General features: G+C 36.2%; 1 protein-coding gene and 1 long non-coding RNA gene across 2 annotated transcripts in view; one reads left to right on the forward strand and one right to left on the reverse strand.

Annotated features, from left to right (window-relative positions):
• ARHGEF38 (Rho guanine nucleotide exchange factor 38) overlaps nt 1–20,876 on the forward strand; it is a 123,207-nt gene that overhangs the window by 66,745 nt on the left and 35,586 nt on the right. Inside the window, exons 4-5 of the mRNA XM_054484498.2 lie at nt 8,893–9,040; nt 14,413–14,430. Coding sequence (XP_054340473.1) covers nt 8,893–9,040; nt 14,413–14,430 — 166 coding nt within the window. The remainder of the gene's footprint in view (nt 1–8,892; nt 9,041–14,412; nt 14,431–20,876) is intronic.
• LOC129034812 (uncharacterized) lies at nt 133–5,376 on the reverse strand. Its single transcript, XR_008502021.2, has 3 exons — nt 3,113–5,376; nt 1,487–1,571; nt 133–722 (listed from the first exon to the last, which is right to left on the reverse strand). It is a non-coding gene; the product is annotated as an uncharacterized LOC129034812 (long non-coding RNA).

Below are 20,876 nucleotides of genomic sequence, written 5' to 3' on the forward strand. Positions count from 1 at the left end.
AGGCTGTAATATGGGGGTTGGACTTCCAGTCTCCTGAGCGGGGTGAATATGGGTCCCAGTGCTGCCAGGACTTATTTCTTACAATAAAAATAAAATAAAGGTGGCTTAGTAAAAAGTCTTACAGTTCTGATTTCTGAGGAGAATGGTAAGTTCTAGGATGCTATGCTGATGGAGCCTGCCAGTGGAAGTCAGTGGCTTAGCTGTGCCAGGAAGAGTATTGGAGAGTTGAGGTCAGATTTGAATGGACCTGCGAAAAGTCACATATTGCACAGGATACACATAGAAATACATTTCTAAATCCCAGGAAGGAATGTAAGAGTCTGTGAGTTCCTGAACACTTTCCCAGCCTCCAGGAAGCTAAAATGAGAAGTGCATAGAAAGAGTAACAAACCTTGAAGGTGCCCAATAGCCTGGAAAGAGCATGGCCTTTGAAGTGAAACAGATCCAAGTCTTAATCCTGGCTGTCATCACTAGTTTGATGGCTGTGAGCAAGTCACTTGAGCCAGTGAGGATTGCGTTTGCCTGCCTGTAATAGAAAGCTGGCCAACAGGGTTTGACCAAAAAGGGGTTTATTTTTCTCACGTCACAAGAAATCCGTAACTCACGAGTCCAGGACTAGTGCAAGTGCTTGCTGTTCCTTCAAGCTCTTCCCTTCACAATGCTCAGCATGTGGCTTTTGATATCATCCCTTAGATGGCTACTCCATTTCCAGGCATCACTTCCTAAAAACAATGAAGCAAAATCACCTCTTCAGAAGGCTTTTTTCATTTTGGGGGAATATAACCATTTTCCCAGTGACTTCTACATATATCTCATTCTATTTTGCACACGTGTGATTTCATTTCACATACATACACACACAAACACAACTTTGCACACACACTTGGCCATCTAAATACCAGAGATTTGGGGAAAGGTCAATATTTTTAACTGGGTGTGTTACCAGTCCAAATTCTATGCCTTTGGAAGAAGGAAGAACAGATAAGTAAACAGCAATGGATTCCACATGCATTTATTCATCTTTTCAATGGGGATAACAAGACTTCCATGGCAGGAAAATATCAAACATTGGGCATAACCCCTCCAGAATGTACGCTCCATGAGGGAAGGAATTCTTGTCTGTTTTATGACTGTTGTGTCACCAGCACCCAGAACAGTGTCTTTAATAACTATTTACTGAATGGATGAAATTAGAGATAATAGTAAGTGTGCAGTGCATTGGCTGGCACACAGAGGGTCCAGGAGGTGATTGTTGTTACTGTCGTCACTGAGTCTGTCTGTGGTCAATGTCATTGCCAAATGTCACTTTCAAAAGTCAATGTCATTTCCAGAGATTGCTAGGTAATATAGAGCAACTAGCTACAGCAGAGGCAAGCTTTCTCAAGAGAGGTATTTACTAACATGAGATAAACGGAAAATCATGGATTGGTCTAAGACAGGGTTTTCCTCAGTGTTATCAACCTTACATTAAAAAAAGTTATTGTACCTTTTCCTGATCCAGCCAGCAAAAACTTTCACTTTCTCAGAGAACCAATGTTGCCTCAAGATGTCAGCTGTTAAAGAATCCTGACCTGAAGTTAAAGCGTCTAGAAGTCAACAAGGTTCAGGAAGACACCGTGAGCTATCATCAAAATATACAGCTGTATTTTTGAATGTTAGAACAGGACTAATATTTAAAGAGCATCTATTCCATTACTGAGACAAAAACAGTAAGAGCTGATTTGCCCAATTTATATTAGTAACTGTGGACACTCTCAGAAGGGACTCTAGCTCTTCCAAATATAGGCCAGAGCTTTTTCCTCTCCAAACATTTACCCTCTCCACAGCCCACTAGCACCCCCCAGTTTGTCCTGCTCAGCTGCTAGCCACCTTCCATGGCTAGATGTGCTGAGTGGATGCCACCTTAGCTTCAGAACGGCCCCTTCTTTGAGAGCCCCACCATAATTATGACATCGTCTTCCCTGGCACTGGACACAGAGATGATCACGACAGGTTTCCATCCTCCACTCTGCTCTTTTCCTTTCTCTGTTTCTCTCTTTAGGGTCCAGCTCCCTTCATTGGTCCCTCTTCCTCATCTCTCATTCCCTCCTAAACCCAACCCTCTAAAAATGCTATTACCACATCACCAGGGACCTCAGAATTGTCAAATCCAATGGACACATATTTTTTCTGAACTTATCTTACTCTAGTTCTTCTGAAAAAAAATTTTACCAAAATATTCCCGATATCAAGAGAGAAATATCATAAGCCTCAGGAAGTATGGAGTTATGATCTGAAGCTAGAGCAACAGGCATGAAATAACTTGGAAGTCTCATTTTGTCGTAAGCATTCATGTCAGTTTTCCAGTCTACTCTTCTAGGAAACCAGTGTTTTTTTCTTCAAATTTCTTAATAAAATTGATACTCATGGGATACACTTGTTTTAATCCCATGGCTGCATGTCCCAACTGCTGCCTGTATTTGGTTTGAATATTATAACCCTAGCCAGGGTCTCTTGGGTATCCGCAGCAGCAGTTTTATCCCCTAGGCTAGGTAGAAGCTAAATGAGACTGAAGGAAAGGGAGTGTGGCTTTAAGCAGCATTTACTCTTTCAGTTTCCTTCTTCTCACTTCCTCTCCTCGTTTTATGCTCCCTTGGAGAACAGAATGAGGCTAGGAAGGAAAGGGAGACAGTATCAGATGATCTGGCATTTGGGCTGGCGAATCTACTGCCTTGTTTAGTCACGGCAGCTGGACTCCCATCCAAGGAGGATAAGAAGACCGCAGGGAGCAACCCTTGAACTCGGGGTGAAAGCTGCCAGGAAAGCTCTTTCACTGGAGATGGCATACCATGGAGCTTTCACTCAGCTTTGTGTGTCACTCAGGGAAATGACAGTCAGAGGCCTGTATTGTTGCACCCAGATCTCAGACCTTCTTTCCAGAGAGTGGGCCATCTCTACCCTCTGTTCATCCCACCCCCTTCTCTGTATTCTAAATACTCTGCCTTGACAACAAGTTTTATTTAGAACCACAGATATTTTCGGGATATACCTCAGGCCACAATTTATACATGAGATTTTAACTAAAATTACTTTTGTAAACATTATCTTAGTTGGTTTTTAGAATTGAACTTACTGCATAGTTTTCTTATTAATACAAGCAACATCCAACTTTATATCCTCCATAACTAACAGTTCATGTCATATTTTCATATAATTTTAAAATGAAATGTAAAAATGGGTAGTATAGAGGGGGCCTTAACTCATCAGGATTTCTCCCAAAATATTTTCCTGTCAAAGAGAAAACAAAACAAAACACAGTGAGTAGATTAGAATTAAGTTCAGCTGGGAGAAACAGAAACAAAAACAAAACATCACTAGCATAATAAGACAGATGTTGATTTCTCTAAGTGTAAAAGTCTGAAGGGGATGTATTCTAGAGCTGTATGGCAGCTCTGCTCCACAAGGTGCTCTGGGATGCAAGCTCCTTCCAGCCCACAGCTCCACTCACCAAGAGATGGCTGTTATCTTCATTGACAAGGTAAAGGTATTAATAGTATCCAAATCCTAGGTAGCAGATCGAGACAAGGATGAAGACAGTGTAAAGGCTGAGCCAGCTGCCTCTTGAGGAAAATTCCTGGACATTGTCATAGGACACTTTCATTTATATCCCACTGTGGGCTTTAATTACATGGCCACACCAACTGGATGGGAGGATGGGAAATGTCATTTTGATTTGGGGCAGCCAAAACTTCTATTTCTTTAGAAGCAGATTATGACCATGGGGAGACAGCTAGCAAGCTCTGTTACCCAGAACCCTACCAACTTAATCAATCTTGGCAGTATTTCTCATTATTTTGTTCTTGTCCTTCCTCATGCTGATCCTTCTTTGTGGCTATGCCTTCTCAGGCTTCTCTGCAGTCTCTTTTTCTTCTATACTGTCCTCAATGTTAGTGTTTGCCACCATCTGGTCCTCAGGCACTCTTTTCTTCTCACTCTGTGAACACTCTCGCATGACCACATAAATTCATGTCTTATACTACCCAATTTTTACAAACCTACATCTCTGTCCAGGATATTATTTTCTTAAATTCTAGATTAATATATCCAATTTCCTAAAGGGCTTCACTGCTTGAATATACAATAAGCAACTCAAACTCAATACATCTGAAATTAAACTCATCATCTTTCTCATTAAACTCTGTTAGGCCATCAGTGTCTACCCACATGGTCACTTAAACCACAATTCTGGGATATGCCTGGAATCATCTCTCACACATGTTCAATGTCCATTTTTCTCCTTTCTTCTGCATCCTCCTTGCTTTTGCTTTGCTTTAGTTATAGCTAACTTCTATTGTGTATTTGCATGTGCCAGCTACTGATGCAAATATATTACATATTTTAACTCGTTTAATCTGCAAACGACCGTACTATTATTATCTCCAATTTACAGATGAGGAAATTAAGGAACAGTTAAGTAACTTTCCCAACTGTCACACATCGAGTAAATGGTAAAACCAGAATTTGAACCCAGGAAGTCGACTCTAGTGCACTCTCTCTTAACTGCAATAACTTTCTGTTTTAGTCCCTCATTGTTTATTTACTTTATTTTTATAGACACCTTTCAATTTGTTTATCTTCTTCAACCTCACCAACTCCTCCCCAAAATTCCGTCTTTCATACAAATAACTACCAGAATAGTTTTTCTAAAACACAATCTGGTCAGTTATCTAAAAATCCATCGGTGCTTCACCATCACTTTCAGGCGAAAGTTTCACCTCCTTAATGTTGCACAAGGCCCTTTATGATCTGGCCCCAGCCCACCTCTACAGTCCCTTCTGGAACTTCCTCACAGACATGGTCCCATCCAGCCACACTAGATCCTTCCAAGTTTCTGAACAGATCTTACTGTCCACACCTATCTCCTTGCTTTTTGCACTCACTCAGAGGTCCTATGTCAAAAGTACACTGTTATGAGCATTGCTCAAAGCTCCCCAAGTGCTGAATAGGTAACCCTCTGTACTTTATTTACTTTTCACATAGTATGGTAAATGAAAGTTCAGTCTTCTCTCTCTCCCTTGGTGTCCTGTATAATTTCCTTGAAGGAAGAGTTGGTTCTTTGTATCTACAGTACCTACCAAAGTGTTCAGTGCATGATGATCATCGAGTAATTTTCAAAAAAGGATGAACTAAGGAACACAACTGCTTCTTCCCTTTTATGGCATTTTCCTAAACAAAACCCGGGACAAGGAGATCCCTTGAAAATCACTGACTTTACCCTTGTTTACTTACCTGCATGGGAAATTCATCTTGGAGCAGGATCACAATACTATAATGGCCACCTGGTTTGGTATGGCACATGTTGGGGCTGCACGTGAGGGTATGGAAATAGAAAGAGGAACATATGTTTATTCACATCAGTAAAGGGAACAAATTGAAACATAGGAGTCATGGTATCCCATAATATCAATATTTTGGGAAGTTATTTTTAATGAAGATAACTAAGGAGACTTAAAAGGGTGCATTGTTTTTTCTCCTTTGCATGGCGATTGCTTTTTGGGGATGCATATGCAGAAATTCTTGGGTTGTAGAATTTTTAAAAAGAAGAGCACACTAGTTTTATTAATTTTACAGGATTCTGGTGCCTTTGTGACAGGCAACCACAAGTGAAATTACCTTCAATGGTCTTGGCTTAGTCTCTTCTCTGCTCCTAATCATCCCCTTAAACCCACATACATTAGACAGAGCGGTTGTCCTTCACCACTAAAGAAATGCAGCCAAGAGTTATGTTACCGTGGAAACAGAATCACTTTTTGCTGCAAGACACACTGCTTCATCTGCACTATTATGAAGCAGAATACATTGGTAGGGCTGGGAGGAGAATAAAATATTCTGCCTGCCAGTGTTGTACTTGGCCTTTGGGTGAATAAATGACTTTCAGTTAGAGTACTTAAATATCTTTTAACTTTAATAATTATTATTAGAGCCTCAACAGAATTTTACTTGGAAAAGAGTAAAAAAAAAAAAAAAGATTCTTCTGTTAAAGGAAGAGCTATAAATTCTTTCAAACTACACCACTCCTGTTAAAGAAAATGCAAGAGAATTTACAATTAATGGGTTCATTGTGTATAAAGATAAGTGCTTTAGTTCTTCTTTGTTTTTTGACTTTCTGATTTGATCACCTTGTGGATTTGTGAGATTGTCCTTACCTCTTTCCTTTTTTGGTCTCTGCTTTTAGCTTCTTTGTAGTGAGCACACTCATTTACAGCTTCATCTTGTGTTGGGCTGTGTGTATGCAGGTCCACTGTTGTTGACTTGCTGCTGAGCGTCTAGCTAAGTCTGTGATCTAAGCCTTTCACCAGTCCTACTTCTGGGCCCTCCCAGCCAAAGCCACTAGTTCCCATTTGCTACCTGGTTCTGCTACTGGGAGGCTCCCTTCACCTTATGCCCAACCCTAAATTCAGTCATGGTTCTATTTTGTTTTCTTTCCTCTACTTGATAGCTCTTACTGTTTGTGTTGTTATCAGTGTTGAAGAACAAATCTATATGACCTGCACTAGTTGAAGGATGAACTCTACAGAATATCAGAAACAAAACAAGAATCCTGTGTCCTTCAGCCCCAAAGATGCTCACAGTTATTGAGTTTTCTTATAGGTCCCCAAAAAGCACTACTAAAACAAACAAACAAAAACCTTAAAACACACACACACACACATGCACACAAACACACACACACTGGCATGTGTGCACATTATCTCACATTACTTCACAGTCTAACTATAAGCATATAATCACAGGAAAATCCCACATCATGAAAAGGAAAAATATTTTATTGGCTGTAAATAAATTAGAAAAGAATGTGATACTTTAAAAGTGTTAGTGTTTTAATTCTAGAGGTAGCAAAGCAACCTTAAGAGACAAATGACAATTCTTGAGCAACTAGTCAGTGGTGGCCACTTTTTATATCTATCACCCCATTTCGTTCTCAAATGAATCTCAATGGCTACTATTATTTTTATTTTACAAATAAAATTAAGGCACTAAGACTCAAATAATTTATTTTAAAAAATCATTCTCTGATTGTATAATTCATCCACGTAACCAAAAATGACTTGTACCCTAAAAGCTACTGAAATTTTAAAAAGTCATTCTCAAATTCCCCACACAAACCCTAAATTGTTTCTGATTTCAAGTTTAGTGTTCTTTCCAAGTGCATCACCTCATACAGTGCTCAGCAAAGCTCTGAATTGGGTGGCTGGGGTGGGGTATGTGCTAAAATCCAAGGAAAAAATAAGAATACGGCCTCTAATTCTGCCTTTCCACCTCTAGACAGGACTTCGGGAAAATCATTTATTTGTTTCAAACTCAGATTTATTCATCCTGAATTAATATGGATAAATAACCTCTTATCTCTTCATGCAAGTAGGAAGTTAATGTGTGAAAAACATGTTGAAAATACTAAGGGCACTTTTATTTCTGTGGAAAGAATGACTTACTCCTGTTAACTACAATAGGTCCAGATTAATAGGTCCAGATCACTGTCAATGTATTCAGCCATCCCAATTAATTCAGCCACCAAATCATTATTAGTCTCCAATTTGCAAGTTTTGAGAGCTGACCCTGTCACATATTTCTTGGATATCTGCCAAATAATTTATATAGTGCTGGGTTGAATAGTGGATGCATAATACTTATCTTTAAGTAATGAAGTGTGGATCAAATCAAACTATTGTCCAATATCTACTTTAGCCACCAGTTATAGACCCTATTTCATCATAATATCAAAAAGGATTCATTAAATGCCTGGATACAATTAGTCTAAGTTGCTTTACGAAGATACAGTCATAACCTTGGTTCATGGTATTAAACTGATTTTTAAAATAATGACCTATTTTATTATCACATAGAAGGAAATATTTTATTTCTCTAAAGTCCACTGCTTGCCTTTCAGAGAGCCTCAGGAAATATTAGTGCAGTAAATATTGAAAAATACTTACCCAGCACTTGAAATTTCACCTTCTGTATCTCTTATAAATTAACAAAAAATTGCTTCATTTTGAGCATTTCATATGTATTTACTATACTATGAACTTTACAAATACCACCTCTTTTAATTTTTACAAACACTCTCTAAAATTGAATCTATTTGGTGTCATCAGGTTTAAAGAGTAAAAATAAGTTGCTCAAGTCACAGTGCCAGTCTGTAGCACAGCCTGACTCAAACCATACACACCAACTCTAAACTGCAACTCTTTTTTTTTTTTTTTTTTTGGAGATAGAGTCTTGCTCTGTCACCCAGGCTGGAGTGCAGTGGTGCAATCTCGGCTCATTGCAACCTCTGCCTCCCAGGTTCAAGCGATTCTCCTGCCTCAGCCTCCCGAGTAGCTGGGGCTACAGGTCACCTGCCACCACGCAGATTTTTGTATTTTTAGTAGAGACAGGGTTTCACCATATTGGCCAGGCTGGTCTCGAACTCTTGACCTCGTGATCCACCCACCTCAGCCTCTCAAAGTGCTGGGATTATAGGCGTGAGCCACTGCACCTGGCCACACTGCAACTCTTAACCACAATTCTGCACATCAACCTTGTGCGTAAAGTTACCTTTGAGAAAACCAGTTTTCTTTTGCTGCCCATCTCTGATAACTTGTTCATCCTTTGTTTTATAAAAGAAAAAAAAAAGGAAAGACAGAAAAAGAGAAAGAGCAAAGAAGGAAAGCAGGGAGAGAAGGAAAAAGGAAAGAAAAGAAAGAAAAGGAAAAAAAAAATCACTCAATGTTTTCCACCCTTCCTGAATAACCTGGGGATAAAGCAGGTCCCATCCAACTTTTTGACACGAGTCGACATTGTTGAAAATAATCATGTGACGTGCCAGCTTTGTCTGATGATGTCGTTTTGCCTTTGTTTTGCATTTATCAGGAGAAGTATTCTTGCAGATTAAAGGGCCACTGGAAGATATTTATAAAATCTACTGCTATCACCATGATGAAGCACATAGTATACTGGAGTCCTATGAAAAGGAAGAAGAGCTGAAGGAACATTTGAGCCACTGTATCCAGTCCTTAAAGTAAGGCCTTTTCAAATGATGATTCCCATCTCCTCTCAGTTGCCTAGCAGGGAACATTTTAAATGGATGTAGATGAAAGGTCTCACATAAATCCTATGTTTTATGAGACTTGCTGGGAGCTCTGCTTTGCATTCCCTTTATAAAAAGCTGGCATGCCAGAAGCCCTGATTGACTTTTTTTCCCCCTGCGAGAATGACTAAAAATAACATGGGAGAAGATTTAGAGCTCTGCAGAGATTGAAAAATGCAATATCAAAATATAAAATGTGGAAGAAAAGCCTCTTCTTAAAGCTATTGTAACTTGCCTGGCCCCATGTAGTTCAAGGAGTATGTGAGATAACACGTGGCCCCGTGACGACTGGAGCACATGGGTTAATGGAGTTAGGGGAATGGCCTACGACTCTGCATGGCCGTCTTCTTTCCCCAAACTCACTGTGGGGAGATGGGTGAAGACAAGTCAGGCCTTGCTAAAGTTAATTTCAGAACAATTACTCATGCCTTCCTTTCTCATCTCTAAAACATTGGTGGGGGTGCTACACAATGTACTTTTTCTTTTCTAGAGGAAGTATCTATTCACTATGAAAATCTGAAAAATATAACAAAGTATGTGTAGGATAAAAACCCCTTGCTGTTTCACTATTAGCCCCTTTCTTCTTAATAATCAGTTTCTTCTGATATTATTTATATGTGTAAATGTGGGTATGTGTTTGGATTGATTCTTTTAAATGTAATTGGTATCTTACTGAATATGCAGTTTCCTACCACAGGAAGCTTAAAGCCAAAATCACTACCATACTCCACATCTTACCCAGTTGCTCTCTTACAGACTCTCACTTGCAAGTAGTATCCACTGTCAAATAATTTTGATTAGACCAGGAATTAAACAACCACAGAGAGCTGTGGTGTATAAGTCACTGCACACCCATCTGATCCTGTAGCACACCTCCCCTGTTTACTCTGTGTGGTGGGGGAAAGAGGGATCCCCAACAGGGATGGGGATGGGGATCCTAACGTGGTACAAGAGGTTTTTAGCTGCATTAAATTGAAATCATGATGCTACTCTGGAGGAGGCGTTTCCCGGCTAGAATTGGGTCTGAAAGTGAGTTTAAAATGAGCCCAGTGAATTTTTTTTTTTTAATAAATAAAATTTCAACTTTATTGCCCTCTACTGGTCATTAAATTACTGCGGTTTCAAACCATTCTTCATGCCATGGAAAAGAAGAATTCAAGTCACCAAATCTTAAGCATTTATTTAGTGTTTGTGCTGTGTCAAGCGTAGTTCTGGGGGCTAAGTATACAAAAGTAAATAAGACTTAGACTCTGCCCTAAGGAACTCAATATGATCAATTAAGTCTTAAATATAAGATGTAATGAGCAAGTAGCTCTATTTAATTATTTCTATTTTCAGTTTAGTTCAGTGTTAGCATATCATTTCAGAGAAACATTCAAATTTGAAGTTGTGTTCATTTTAATAAATTCATAGAAGCACGGTCCTCTAAGTGTTCAGGTGTTTTATTCTTTGGGAAAAAAAAGGAAATGGTGTTATCCTGGGTTTGAATGAACACCTTTCCTACCTTAAACAAGTGGCAAGATCTGATCCAATAAAAGCTGGAGCCATTTTCCTTCTTCGGGTTCTAGAACTAAGAGTGAGAAATGTCACAGCAAGTGAACATTTAGCACCTTTGATCACCCCCACCCAATGCCAGCCCTGGGGATGGAGGTCCTTGCCTGAAAAGAATGTGGTGCATCTACTTTAGGCATGCGCTTCTAACTGTTCACCAGAAGTGGAGCAATCTATTCAGAGAGGAAAGAACATCAGTTTATTATTCATTAAACTTTTAACTTTTAAGAGAAAGAAACAGAACCTGCCAGAAGATTCCACTAGGCAGTATAGCCCAGTATCATATCCCCAAAAAGCAGCTAAAGGCAGAGGTGATTTTAGAACCTCATGAAGTCTCAGTTACTGAAAATTATTTTCAGATCCAATGGCTTATTTGGTCTTTTTCTGCAAGTTTCAGGTAATTCCCCTGGCCATGCCCCAAATTTTGGGTTTAGAGCTATTCTGATTTTAGGTAACAGTTGCAGGCAGTGGAAGGTGTTAAGGTTTAGAAAGCAAAAAAGCCAAAAGAAGGAGTATTGGCACAACTATTTCTTAAGGGAAAGAAAATCAAATAAAATAGCTGAAGTTAGAGCTATTTTCCCAAAAGTTGCCTTTCCATGAAAATAAAGTTAATGATGGATTGTACTGGTCTGCCTGAAGGCTGACGGCAGTAGAATTATTGACATTACTATAATACTGACCTCAATCGAGCTAAGCTTTAAATTCTGAGAAACAGGTTTTCAAACAGGTTTATAGGCCAAAGAGAGTCTGGAACACCCTAAGGGCTTGGTTTCCCTGGCCAAGTAATCAGTCAAAGCTATTACTGTCACTCTGCCTTTTCCTTGTGGCTAGATAACACAGCCCAAGTGCAGTTGCCAATTTCTAATGAATACTAGGTGTGGCCTCCATTTTATCCTGTGCAAGAGGATATTGGAAATCTTTGTTTGAAGCAATATCCACGAGAGAGGTGGCTTCATGCCTCAGAAGTTAAGGTGGATTTTAAAGCAATTTAGGCTGCTTTTTAACCAAAATTACAGTATGTTTATTGAGGGCCTAATAAATATTTAATAAGAGTGCTAAATAATGTTGAAAATTTTTTTTTAAATATATAAGCATAGTTCTTGCCTCTCAGAAACACAAACTCTAGTTGAGGAGATAAGAAAAACCATGTGGAAAGTTTAATAACAATACAAGAATTAATTTAGATAACACCAGAAGCTTTCACGGTGGCTGCCGTTCAAGACTAATTCCCAAGTCCATTACCTGGTTCTGTAAAAGACCCAAGTTTCTAACTTTCAAGTATTCTTTGAAGCCAATTATCTTTCAAAAGAGAGAATAATGTTGAATCCTTTCATAACGTGAGAGCAGTGTTTTTCTGTGTGGAGTTCCCTTGCGCCAGATCCACCAGGATGGTGTATTAAAAGTACAGATTCCTATGCTCTGCCTCAGACCAAAAAAAAAAAAAAAAAAAAAAAAAAAAAAAAAAATACTATTTCTGGTGGTCCAGTTCAGGGTCTGCTTTTTTAACAAGCCCACTCAGGTGATTTTCCATACACACTCAAGTTAAGAACTACCTTAGAGGGAGAAATCATACTTGCTGCTTTCCCTGAAGCAGGTGGGTTTTTTCATCAATATAGATACAATCTAAGCAGTAATTTCAGAGTTTGGAGACCTTCAAAAAGAAAAGATTCTGAGACTATCCAAAAGCAAATACACATCTGCATTTATAGCCTACAAATTGGAAATTAGCAAGTTTTTATTTATTCAACAAGAAGTTTTGACAGTCAAATTAGTGACCCCTAAGATTGTGTGAAATACTGTATTAAAATAGTTTCCAAAGTTATGGAAGTTATTTGCTAAAGATCTTATTACTTAGCCTTCTTGGGGTTATTTAAGGTTTCTGATCTGTATGAGGAAAGTGAAAGATAGCATGGCTATAAATGCAAATGTAGCTATAATTAGAATAGCCTGTCTGCTGCCTCCTTTTTCTGCTTTTCCATTTATAAATACCACTAAAGTCCTTGCTGCATTTCAGAGGCCCCAGAGATGTGTTTATTTTGTAATAGAAAGAGAATGAAGGGGATTTTCTAAGTTTTTTGATGGATGGAAGACACGTTTCTAGCTTCATGTTTAGTTGTTATAAATGTATCTGTATTTTTCTTCTTGCTAATCAAGGCCATCATCCCCAGGAGGAAAACTTCTAACTTCTAGTCATCTGGGCACTTTGGCTGCTCACATTACTCCTGGAGCTTCTCCATTCAGGGAGGAAGCTAAAAGCTCATGCAATGCAAAATCCAAAGGAATACATTTCAATTTGTTCACCACATTTTATACTCGTTATTCTAATGGAGTGTTCCAAGTAAAAATTAAAATCACTTTTGGAAAGCCCTTCAGTTCCTTGTTATATGGCATCATGTTTGAACAAAGACTATAATCCTTAAGGAATAGTCACGTAAAAACTTGTTAATTGTGAGTCAAAGTATAATGTGCTCATGAGGGTAGGAGGTATAGTGATAGATATTATATTAAATTACTTTATCCCATAAAGGGGTAAATGGACACAATTTAAATTCTTGCTTCCTGAATTGCCCTTGGTTGGGATTAGCTTCTGCAAAGTTTCAGCCTAAAAGAGATTCTTTAAAATTATGAACAAATAAAAAGATGTTATAAAATAGTGCCACTACTCCACAGATTGTGGTTTTATCCTATTGGAAAATCTCTCAGATTCCCTTTCATAAAGTGTTATACTACATAAACACAATGTTTAATTTATGTTATGATATTTAGGTTTTACTTGGCTACAATAAATGAAATAGAAAAAAAAAAACCCATGTTTTCTGTAGGAGTTAAAAGAATAACCTTCTCTTTCAACTTCAATGTATGTGCTTTGGTTCCTAAATGATCACATTATTCACTTATTTGTTTGCATGAAAAATTGCATTTTTATTTTTATTCATTTTCTTCCCCAGATTTTCTGACCTATGATCCACAAAGCATATCTGACAAATAAGATTTACCTTTAGAAGAGCAAAGAAGGAAGCGTGTGAGCTTAAAGGAAATGATTGGAAGGAAATATTGGGCAGGGGGTGGTGGTGGTATTTCTTTCATTGCAATAGGAGAGTTCTTTAAACAGTCATGAATAATTGCCTAAAATTATAGCAGCTGCAGATTTTTAAAAAATTGTAATTCTGTGCTTGATTCCCATCTAATAGGTCTTAGACTAAGCAAAACCTAGTTATATTAGGATGTCTATCAATTCACTCATATACCATGTCTGGAGATTGAGGAAACAATTGCTTCACACATGTCCCCCACCATTTTCCACATATACAAAGTATTGAGATTAATGGAAAAAAACTTATTAAATCCATTAAATTTTTACAAAATGCAGCTTAGACACTTATTAAATTTTTCCTCAATCACTGAATGTAAAAAGACCATCTATTATTGTGGGATGGCTCTTAAAATTTTTTTATATTGAAAACATTTATCGTACTCCAAATGGTTGGAAACCAAAGGCCACAGTGATCAGATAATAAACACAGGATATTATTTTATTTATCCATAGCCACTTGAGGCTTTTAGATAAAAATTTTCATCTTCTTTATTTGTTAGGGACATGATTATAAAATAATGAGACTACTTCTATAAGGCGTTCATGAAAATTACTTATTTTGTTTTACATAAGAAAATTTAAAAAGATTTATAATGTTTGTATCTTACCTTAAATATACAGATTTACATGAATTTACTTTCTTTTTCTTCTCTTACAGGAAAATATACATGCAAGAGTAAGTACTTTTTAAAATAATATAAATCAAATATAAAAATCACGAGAAAATGCAGCTGACTGATCCTGTCCAAATCAGAAATTCTGATTTTTCTAATCATGAGTATTGCTTTTAATAAATAATCCAGGATTGCTAAGGCATTTACCCCATTCTTGGTGCATATTACTTATTAAATTATTATCATATATACTTTACCAAACCTTTTAGAAGAATCCCAACATATAATTTACTAAGTTTGCTGATGCCAGAAAGTCTTTGGGAACTGCTCATCATACATATGTTTGGGAATCTTAATGTGTCCAAAAACACTTCTTTCTATGAAACATATTAGTCTTTAAAAAATCTCAGATTAATATCATAATGCATTTGAAGTTTCCATAGATTAATGCATAAGAAAAGATTATTTTATGAAAATATTAGATTTCTTCTAATTTCAAGTCTTGTATGATTTATGGAGAAAAAAATCATACACATTATAGCATGAAAATGACATATTAAGGTGAAATAGTTGGTTACTAGGACAATATGGAAATTATTTTAGAAAAACAGAGTATACAAACACTCTGAAAGAGGTCCATTGTTCTAGAAGAAAAGTGTGTCCAGGCTGATTAATGCTGAAAGGATGAAACTGACTTCAATACAAACTCAAATTTATTTACCAGGCACATGTTTGGCTTATGATGAGCAACTCTTTAAGGTCCCGAGCTTCTAGTGTGTGTTTGCTTGTGTGTGTGTATGTATGTACTTTAAATTCCTAAGAGTTTATATGAAGAAATACAGAGTTTACAAAATATAAATTATATTAATGTAAGCAGCAAATATCTGTCATTCATATTTTGGTGCAGAGCAACAGTGAGAACGGAATTCTGGAACTGAAGTGAAGGAGGCATCATACAGATCTGTAGACCAAGGCTGTATATCTCAGTCAAGTTGAGAAGCTGATTTTTGAGACACCAGACAGGCAACCAGTTCTCTCACTTTATCAGTCTTTTCTTTTCTTTTTTTTTTTTTTTCAAAAGGAAAAACTGTCCTACAGGATAAACAGATATGAGTAGATTTGTCTTATGAGTTTCCAATTCTAGGCTCATTTGAATTCGAAGAGGTGCATCAGCCTCCTGGCTTCTCTTCAAAGATAGTTGATGGGGGCTGGGAAATGGCTCTGCCTCATTATACAGCCTGTGTCCCTGGCATTGTGCCAAGGACTGGAGCTTTGCATAACTGAGTGGTTAGAGAAGAACTTCATGTGCTACAAATTCTGCTTAGGTTTCTTTTTCTAAAGCTTACATTAGGTCTTTGGAACCAAGAAACAAGGAGAGAGGAGAGAGAGATTCAGAGGAGAAAAGGGAGATATTCTTCTTAGTGCAGTTTGCATGCACGGACTTCTACATACAGAATACTTAAACAGTTCATTGTATTGAAACACTTGCTTAAAAATGGCCCTCGCACTTGCTGCAATCCTGCTGTGTAGGAGTTAGCCAGGTTATGTCTGCTCCGTCTAAACTATTCTATACATCAAGAACTAAAAAAGAAGAGCAATCCCAGCATGTGGTTGGATGCACATCAAAACCAACTTTGCCATGAATTATTTTCCTTCCTGTTCTTTTCATTCAGGTCATGAAGCACACATACTGCTACAGGAAAGGGCAAAAGGCAATGTCAAGTGCTGTGTAATTGTTGGGCTCTTTAGTGGCAAAGGCCAGCAATGTTGCAGCGAAAAGGGCATTTAAGAGTATAAGATGTGGGTTTTTACATGGCATTCAATAATCCCTTACTTATGGCAATCAAAAATTATCTGTTTTTTAGGTTTTTTTTACAACCTACCTTCTTAAAAATACAAAGTGAAAGATATTTGTAATTTCTAAAATGTTTACTTTGAATTACAACCTCACACAAACATCAGACGGTATTAAAGTGACAGCAATCGTAGAACTTCTCACTAAAAGCAAGAAAAAAATGCCTATTCTAAACACAGCTATCTTCAGAAATGCAGTGTTTTGTTACCTTTATGCTTTCCCTCTTTTCTGTATGTGTTCCCCGTCAGATTAGCTATTCTCACCTTGGATTTCAAGGTTCCTATTAATCACAAAATATTATAAATTATTTTCTCTTTTCTTTGTATTTTAAAAATTATTGAAGAAACATTGCAAAAAAAGGAAAATAAAAATGAGGACAGTAAAGACAATCAGCAGTCACATTCCAAAGCTAACTATTGTAGCATTGCAGTGAGTCCCTCACTTCACCATACTTTTTTCTTCACGCACATACGTTGACTAAAATAGGAACACTATATATTTCTTGTATGTTGACTTGCTACCTCATTCATCGTCAATACATTGTGAATATCTTTCCATGTCAGTAAATATAAATCTACATTGTTTTATACTTGCATAATATTCTGTCTGATATATATGCCATAATTTAGTTTCCCAAACCCTTACTGATAGTTGAATTGTGTCTGTCTTATTGATGTCATAAGTTTATTTTTATATATGATCTTGGTACAATAATCTGATTTTTTGGATCAATTTCCGAAAGTGAAATTGGTAGATCAAAGGGCTTTTGATACTTATTGTTAGAACATTTCAAAAAAACCTGAGCTAATTTATATTCTCACTACTCTTATGTGAATTGTTCATTCATCCACTACTTGCCAACACTAGATACAAATGATATTGGTATCTTTATAACTTGTAATGTGTAGGCCCAAATAGTATCCTGTTATTTTAATTTGCATTTTTCCTATGTATTTAACTATTTGTATTTCATTTCTAATGAATGATGTTTTTAAATGATTATTCACTTTTACTGAGATGTTCATCTTTTTCTAATACATTTGTAATGTCTCTTTAATTAGTGCATATGAACCTTTGTCCTATGTACTATATATAATTTTTCCAGTTTATCATCTGACTTTTAACATAGTTTATGGCTGTTTCAGGCTCTGCTTACGGAGCTAAATTTTTAAATAGACATCACTTTTTTTCTACTGTGGCTTTCAGATTTTATGTCTTCCTTAGAAATTCCAACATTAGTTTATAAAGGATGGTCCTATGATTTCTTCAAATTCTTATATGGTTTAATTTTTAGATTCAATATTTAATCTATCTCGAAATTATTTTAGTGTAAAGAATGAGGCCAAAATCCATTTTTATTATTTTATTTATGGCTAGCTAATTCTCATAACATCTGATATTGAATAATTCACTTTTTCCCACTGAATAGGATTGTCAAATTTACCATGTACTCTATTTCTATACATATTTGTGTCTATTTCTTGATTTTCTATTTTGTGCTACTCATTTGTCCATAAATTTATCAATACCAAACTGCTTTTATTTTTGTAGCTTTATAATATATTTTAATATTCAGTATCATTAGTCTCAGCTCAGTACTTTTCTTTTACAATTTTTTGAGTATTCTTGCATATTCCCTTTTTATAAAAAACTTTTTATTAAAAGCGATATATAGCCTTGTTTCAATAACCAAATCATTCTGCAAGATTTGTCAAGAAAAATAGTAATCCCCTCTTCTCCTGCCAGCCCCTAAATTCTCATTAGAATACATTACTTTCACACCTTTAGCTGTCTATTTTGGTATTTATCTTTATTACTCTAAAAACATGCTTGGTTGTTTCCTTTTCAGATATTATCTTTAACTTTCTCCTGTAGAAGACAAGAATTTATTTCTCTTTCCGATCCCTATCTCCTCTACACACAACAAGCACACACACAAACGCCTTTTCCATTTCTCCATTCCCCCTAAGTGGTTACACTGTAATTTTGTTAGAGCAATAATCAATGTCTGAATTATTATATCTAAGTAAACTTCTTTTCAGAGCTAAATCTTACAGTGATTACTTATTTTTTTATGAGTTAACAATTGTTGATTATCGTTTTCATTGTGCCCTCCTCCTCCTCCACTTCATCTATTTTCTCTGCTTCTTCTTGTTCTTCATTTACTTAGTTTTCTTTGTATTAACAATTAATGCCAAACTCACAGCCAGTTAACTAAGTCATCTTTCAAGACAACCAGATGCATTATGTATGCTATCAATTTCATCTCCCTAAAAGAGCCCCTTCCAGAGTCTTCAGTCCAGTTGAGCTTGGACTGGTGACACCAGGTGCAGCCATCTTGTAGGAATTCCCCTCCCATCATCCTGGAGGTTCTCTTTGCTTCTTTCCTGTGTTGGTTCTTCCTCATTTTGGTGGAGTACATCTACAGTAGTTTCTTCTATTCCTCACAGAATGCATGGGAAGTAAAATGTTAAGAACTTTGTATCTGAAATACTTTTCTTTTACTCTCACACTTGGTTTATAGTTTGATTTGGTATCAAATTCTAAATTGGAAACCATTCACCTTCAGAATTTAGAGGTAATTCTTTATCATTTTCTAGCTTTCGGAGTTGCTATTAGAAATCTGAAACATTCTGATTCCTAATTATGCATTTATACCTATGTGCTTATTTCTTTTTCTGAAGGATTATAGAGTCTTCTTTTTGTCCTTAGCACTCTGGAGTTCATGAATTCCAAGGTGTGACTCCATTTCTTCCATTGTGCTGGACACTTAGTGAGTTCTTTTAACCTGCAAATCCCTGTCTTTTTCTTGAATTATTTCACTCACTATTTACTCCTCATATTTGCTTTGTTTTACCTTTCTGTGATTCTTATTAGTAGATGATGAACTTCCTAGACCAGTCATCTAATTTTCTCATTCTTTTTCTATTTTCTATTCTTTTGTGTGTTTGTTCTTCTCTTTGGAAAGTTTCAAGACATTATCTCCAACACTTGTAAGAATTAGACACTTTCTTAAATGGATTTTCAATGGACCCTCCTTATTTTGGTATCCAGCCCCTCATTCCCTATTTCCATGGGTAACCAGTGACTGTCATTGATTAACATTTGCAAAATGATTAAACATTGCCTCACCATTTCACTGGTTCTCTCTGGTCTGTTACATCAATTACTATTCTTTTATCTCCTTTATGTATTCTAATTTAATAATTATTATGATGTATTTATTTTCACTATTATCTTTTATTTATGACAAATGCTGTTTGTTTATTTGTGTAACAATATACAGTTTCCTTTAGAATTGACTTAGGTGTTTTAAAAGGAGAGTAAATTGAAAAAAACTCAGTAACAGCATAAATGCTTGTGGCTACTGTAAAATAAATATTAAATTTAGGATGCTTGTGATCATGAAATCAAGGAAATTCAAAGTAATATAGTTAATAGTTACATAATTATTCTTTTTTTACTTATTTTTTACTTCTCATTAAGAAATATAGATGTGCTGCATGTTGAATATCTAATTTTTTTTTGTTTTCCAGCATAATGTTTATATTATTTAAAAGTCATTTTAATTTTCATTGTACTTTTTTCTTGTATTTGATGTGAAACTCTGCAGCAAAATTGGATGCTGCTAAAACAAAGCCAGCTGTGTTTACTTGACTTTGTAAAGACCCAAAAATAATTTGTAATGAGATTAGTGTAGCTACTTTTGGCACTAAATACTTGCCAAAGTATTTATGATAAGACAGAGGAAGATGAAATAGAATTACAAATTAACAAGTAGTTTAGTTTTTGGCCCAATATGTATGAGCAATTGTTACACATTTGTTCACTTACTGTGGGGAGTCATGGGATAATTGACTTCCTGGCTGAGATGGGTTATATCATACATAGGACTCATCTGCCTCGCATGGTTATCAGAACTGAAACTTACTGTGGGAGATTAGATGGGGTGAATTTTGTGGCACTGAAAGCATGGAGTATTATTATCTTATAACACTCCCCCTATCTTTTTCTACCATATTGCTTGTCTGTGCGTTGCAGATATCTGAATATCATTGCTCATGACTTGGGCAACTCTCTCAAGTATATCTCCAGACACAAAAGTGTCTGGGAGATTTCTCATTTTTGAGAACGTCTTTTTTATGGTTTGTATTTATGACTTTTTTAGGAGAAACAACAATCACTTATAATTACTATTATTGTCATTTGAAATATAAAAGGGAGAGATAGAACTTTGATCCCAAAGAGTGATGAATAAAAAGTAATGATACAGTCTAGACACAACAGAGCCTAAGTTGGTTTTTTGATAGATCTGGATAAGAAAGAAATGAGGGCAGTTCTTAACATTTAAAGTTAAAGTTCTTAACATTTTACTTCCCATTCATTCTGTGAGGAATAGAAGAAACTACTGAAGGATGTACTCTACCAAAATGAGGAAGAACCAACACAGGAAAGAGGCAAAGAGAATCTCCAGGATGATGGGAGGGGAATTCCTACAAGATGGCTGCACATCTGGGTTTTTGTTTTTTATAATTAAAAATAAAAGCATATATATAACAAAAGACCACACTAATAAACTATTTTATTAAAGTTGAATTTATATTTATTTAAATGTTTGATTATATTTATATTTTGATAGTCTTTTAGTGATTT

This window comes from Pongo pygmaeus, chromosome 3 (assembly GCF_028885625.2).
Source record: "Pongo pygmaeus isolate AG05252 chromosome 3, NHGRI_mPonPyg2-v2.0_pri, whole genome shotgun sequence".
Lineage (NCBI taxonomy): Eukaryota > Metazoa > Chordata > Mammalia > Primates > Hominidae > Pongo > Pongo pygmaeus.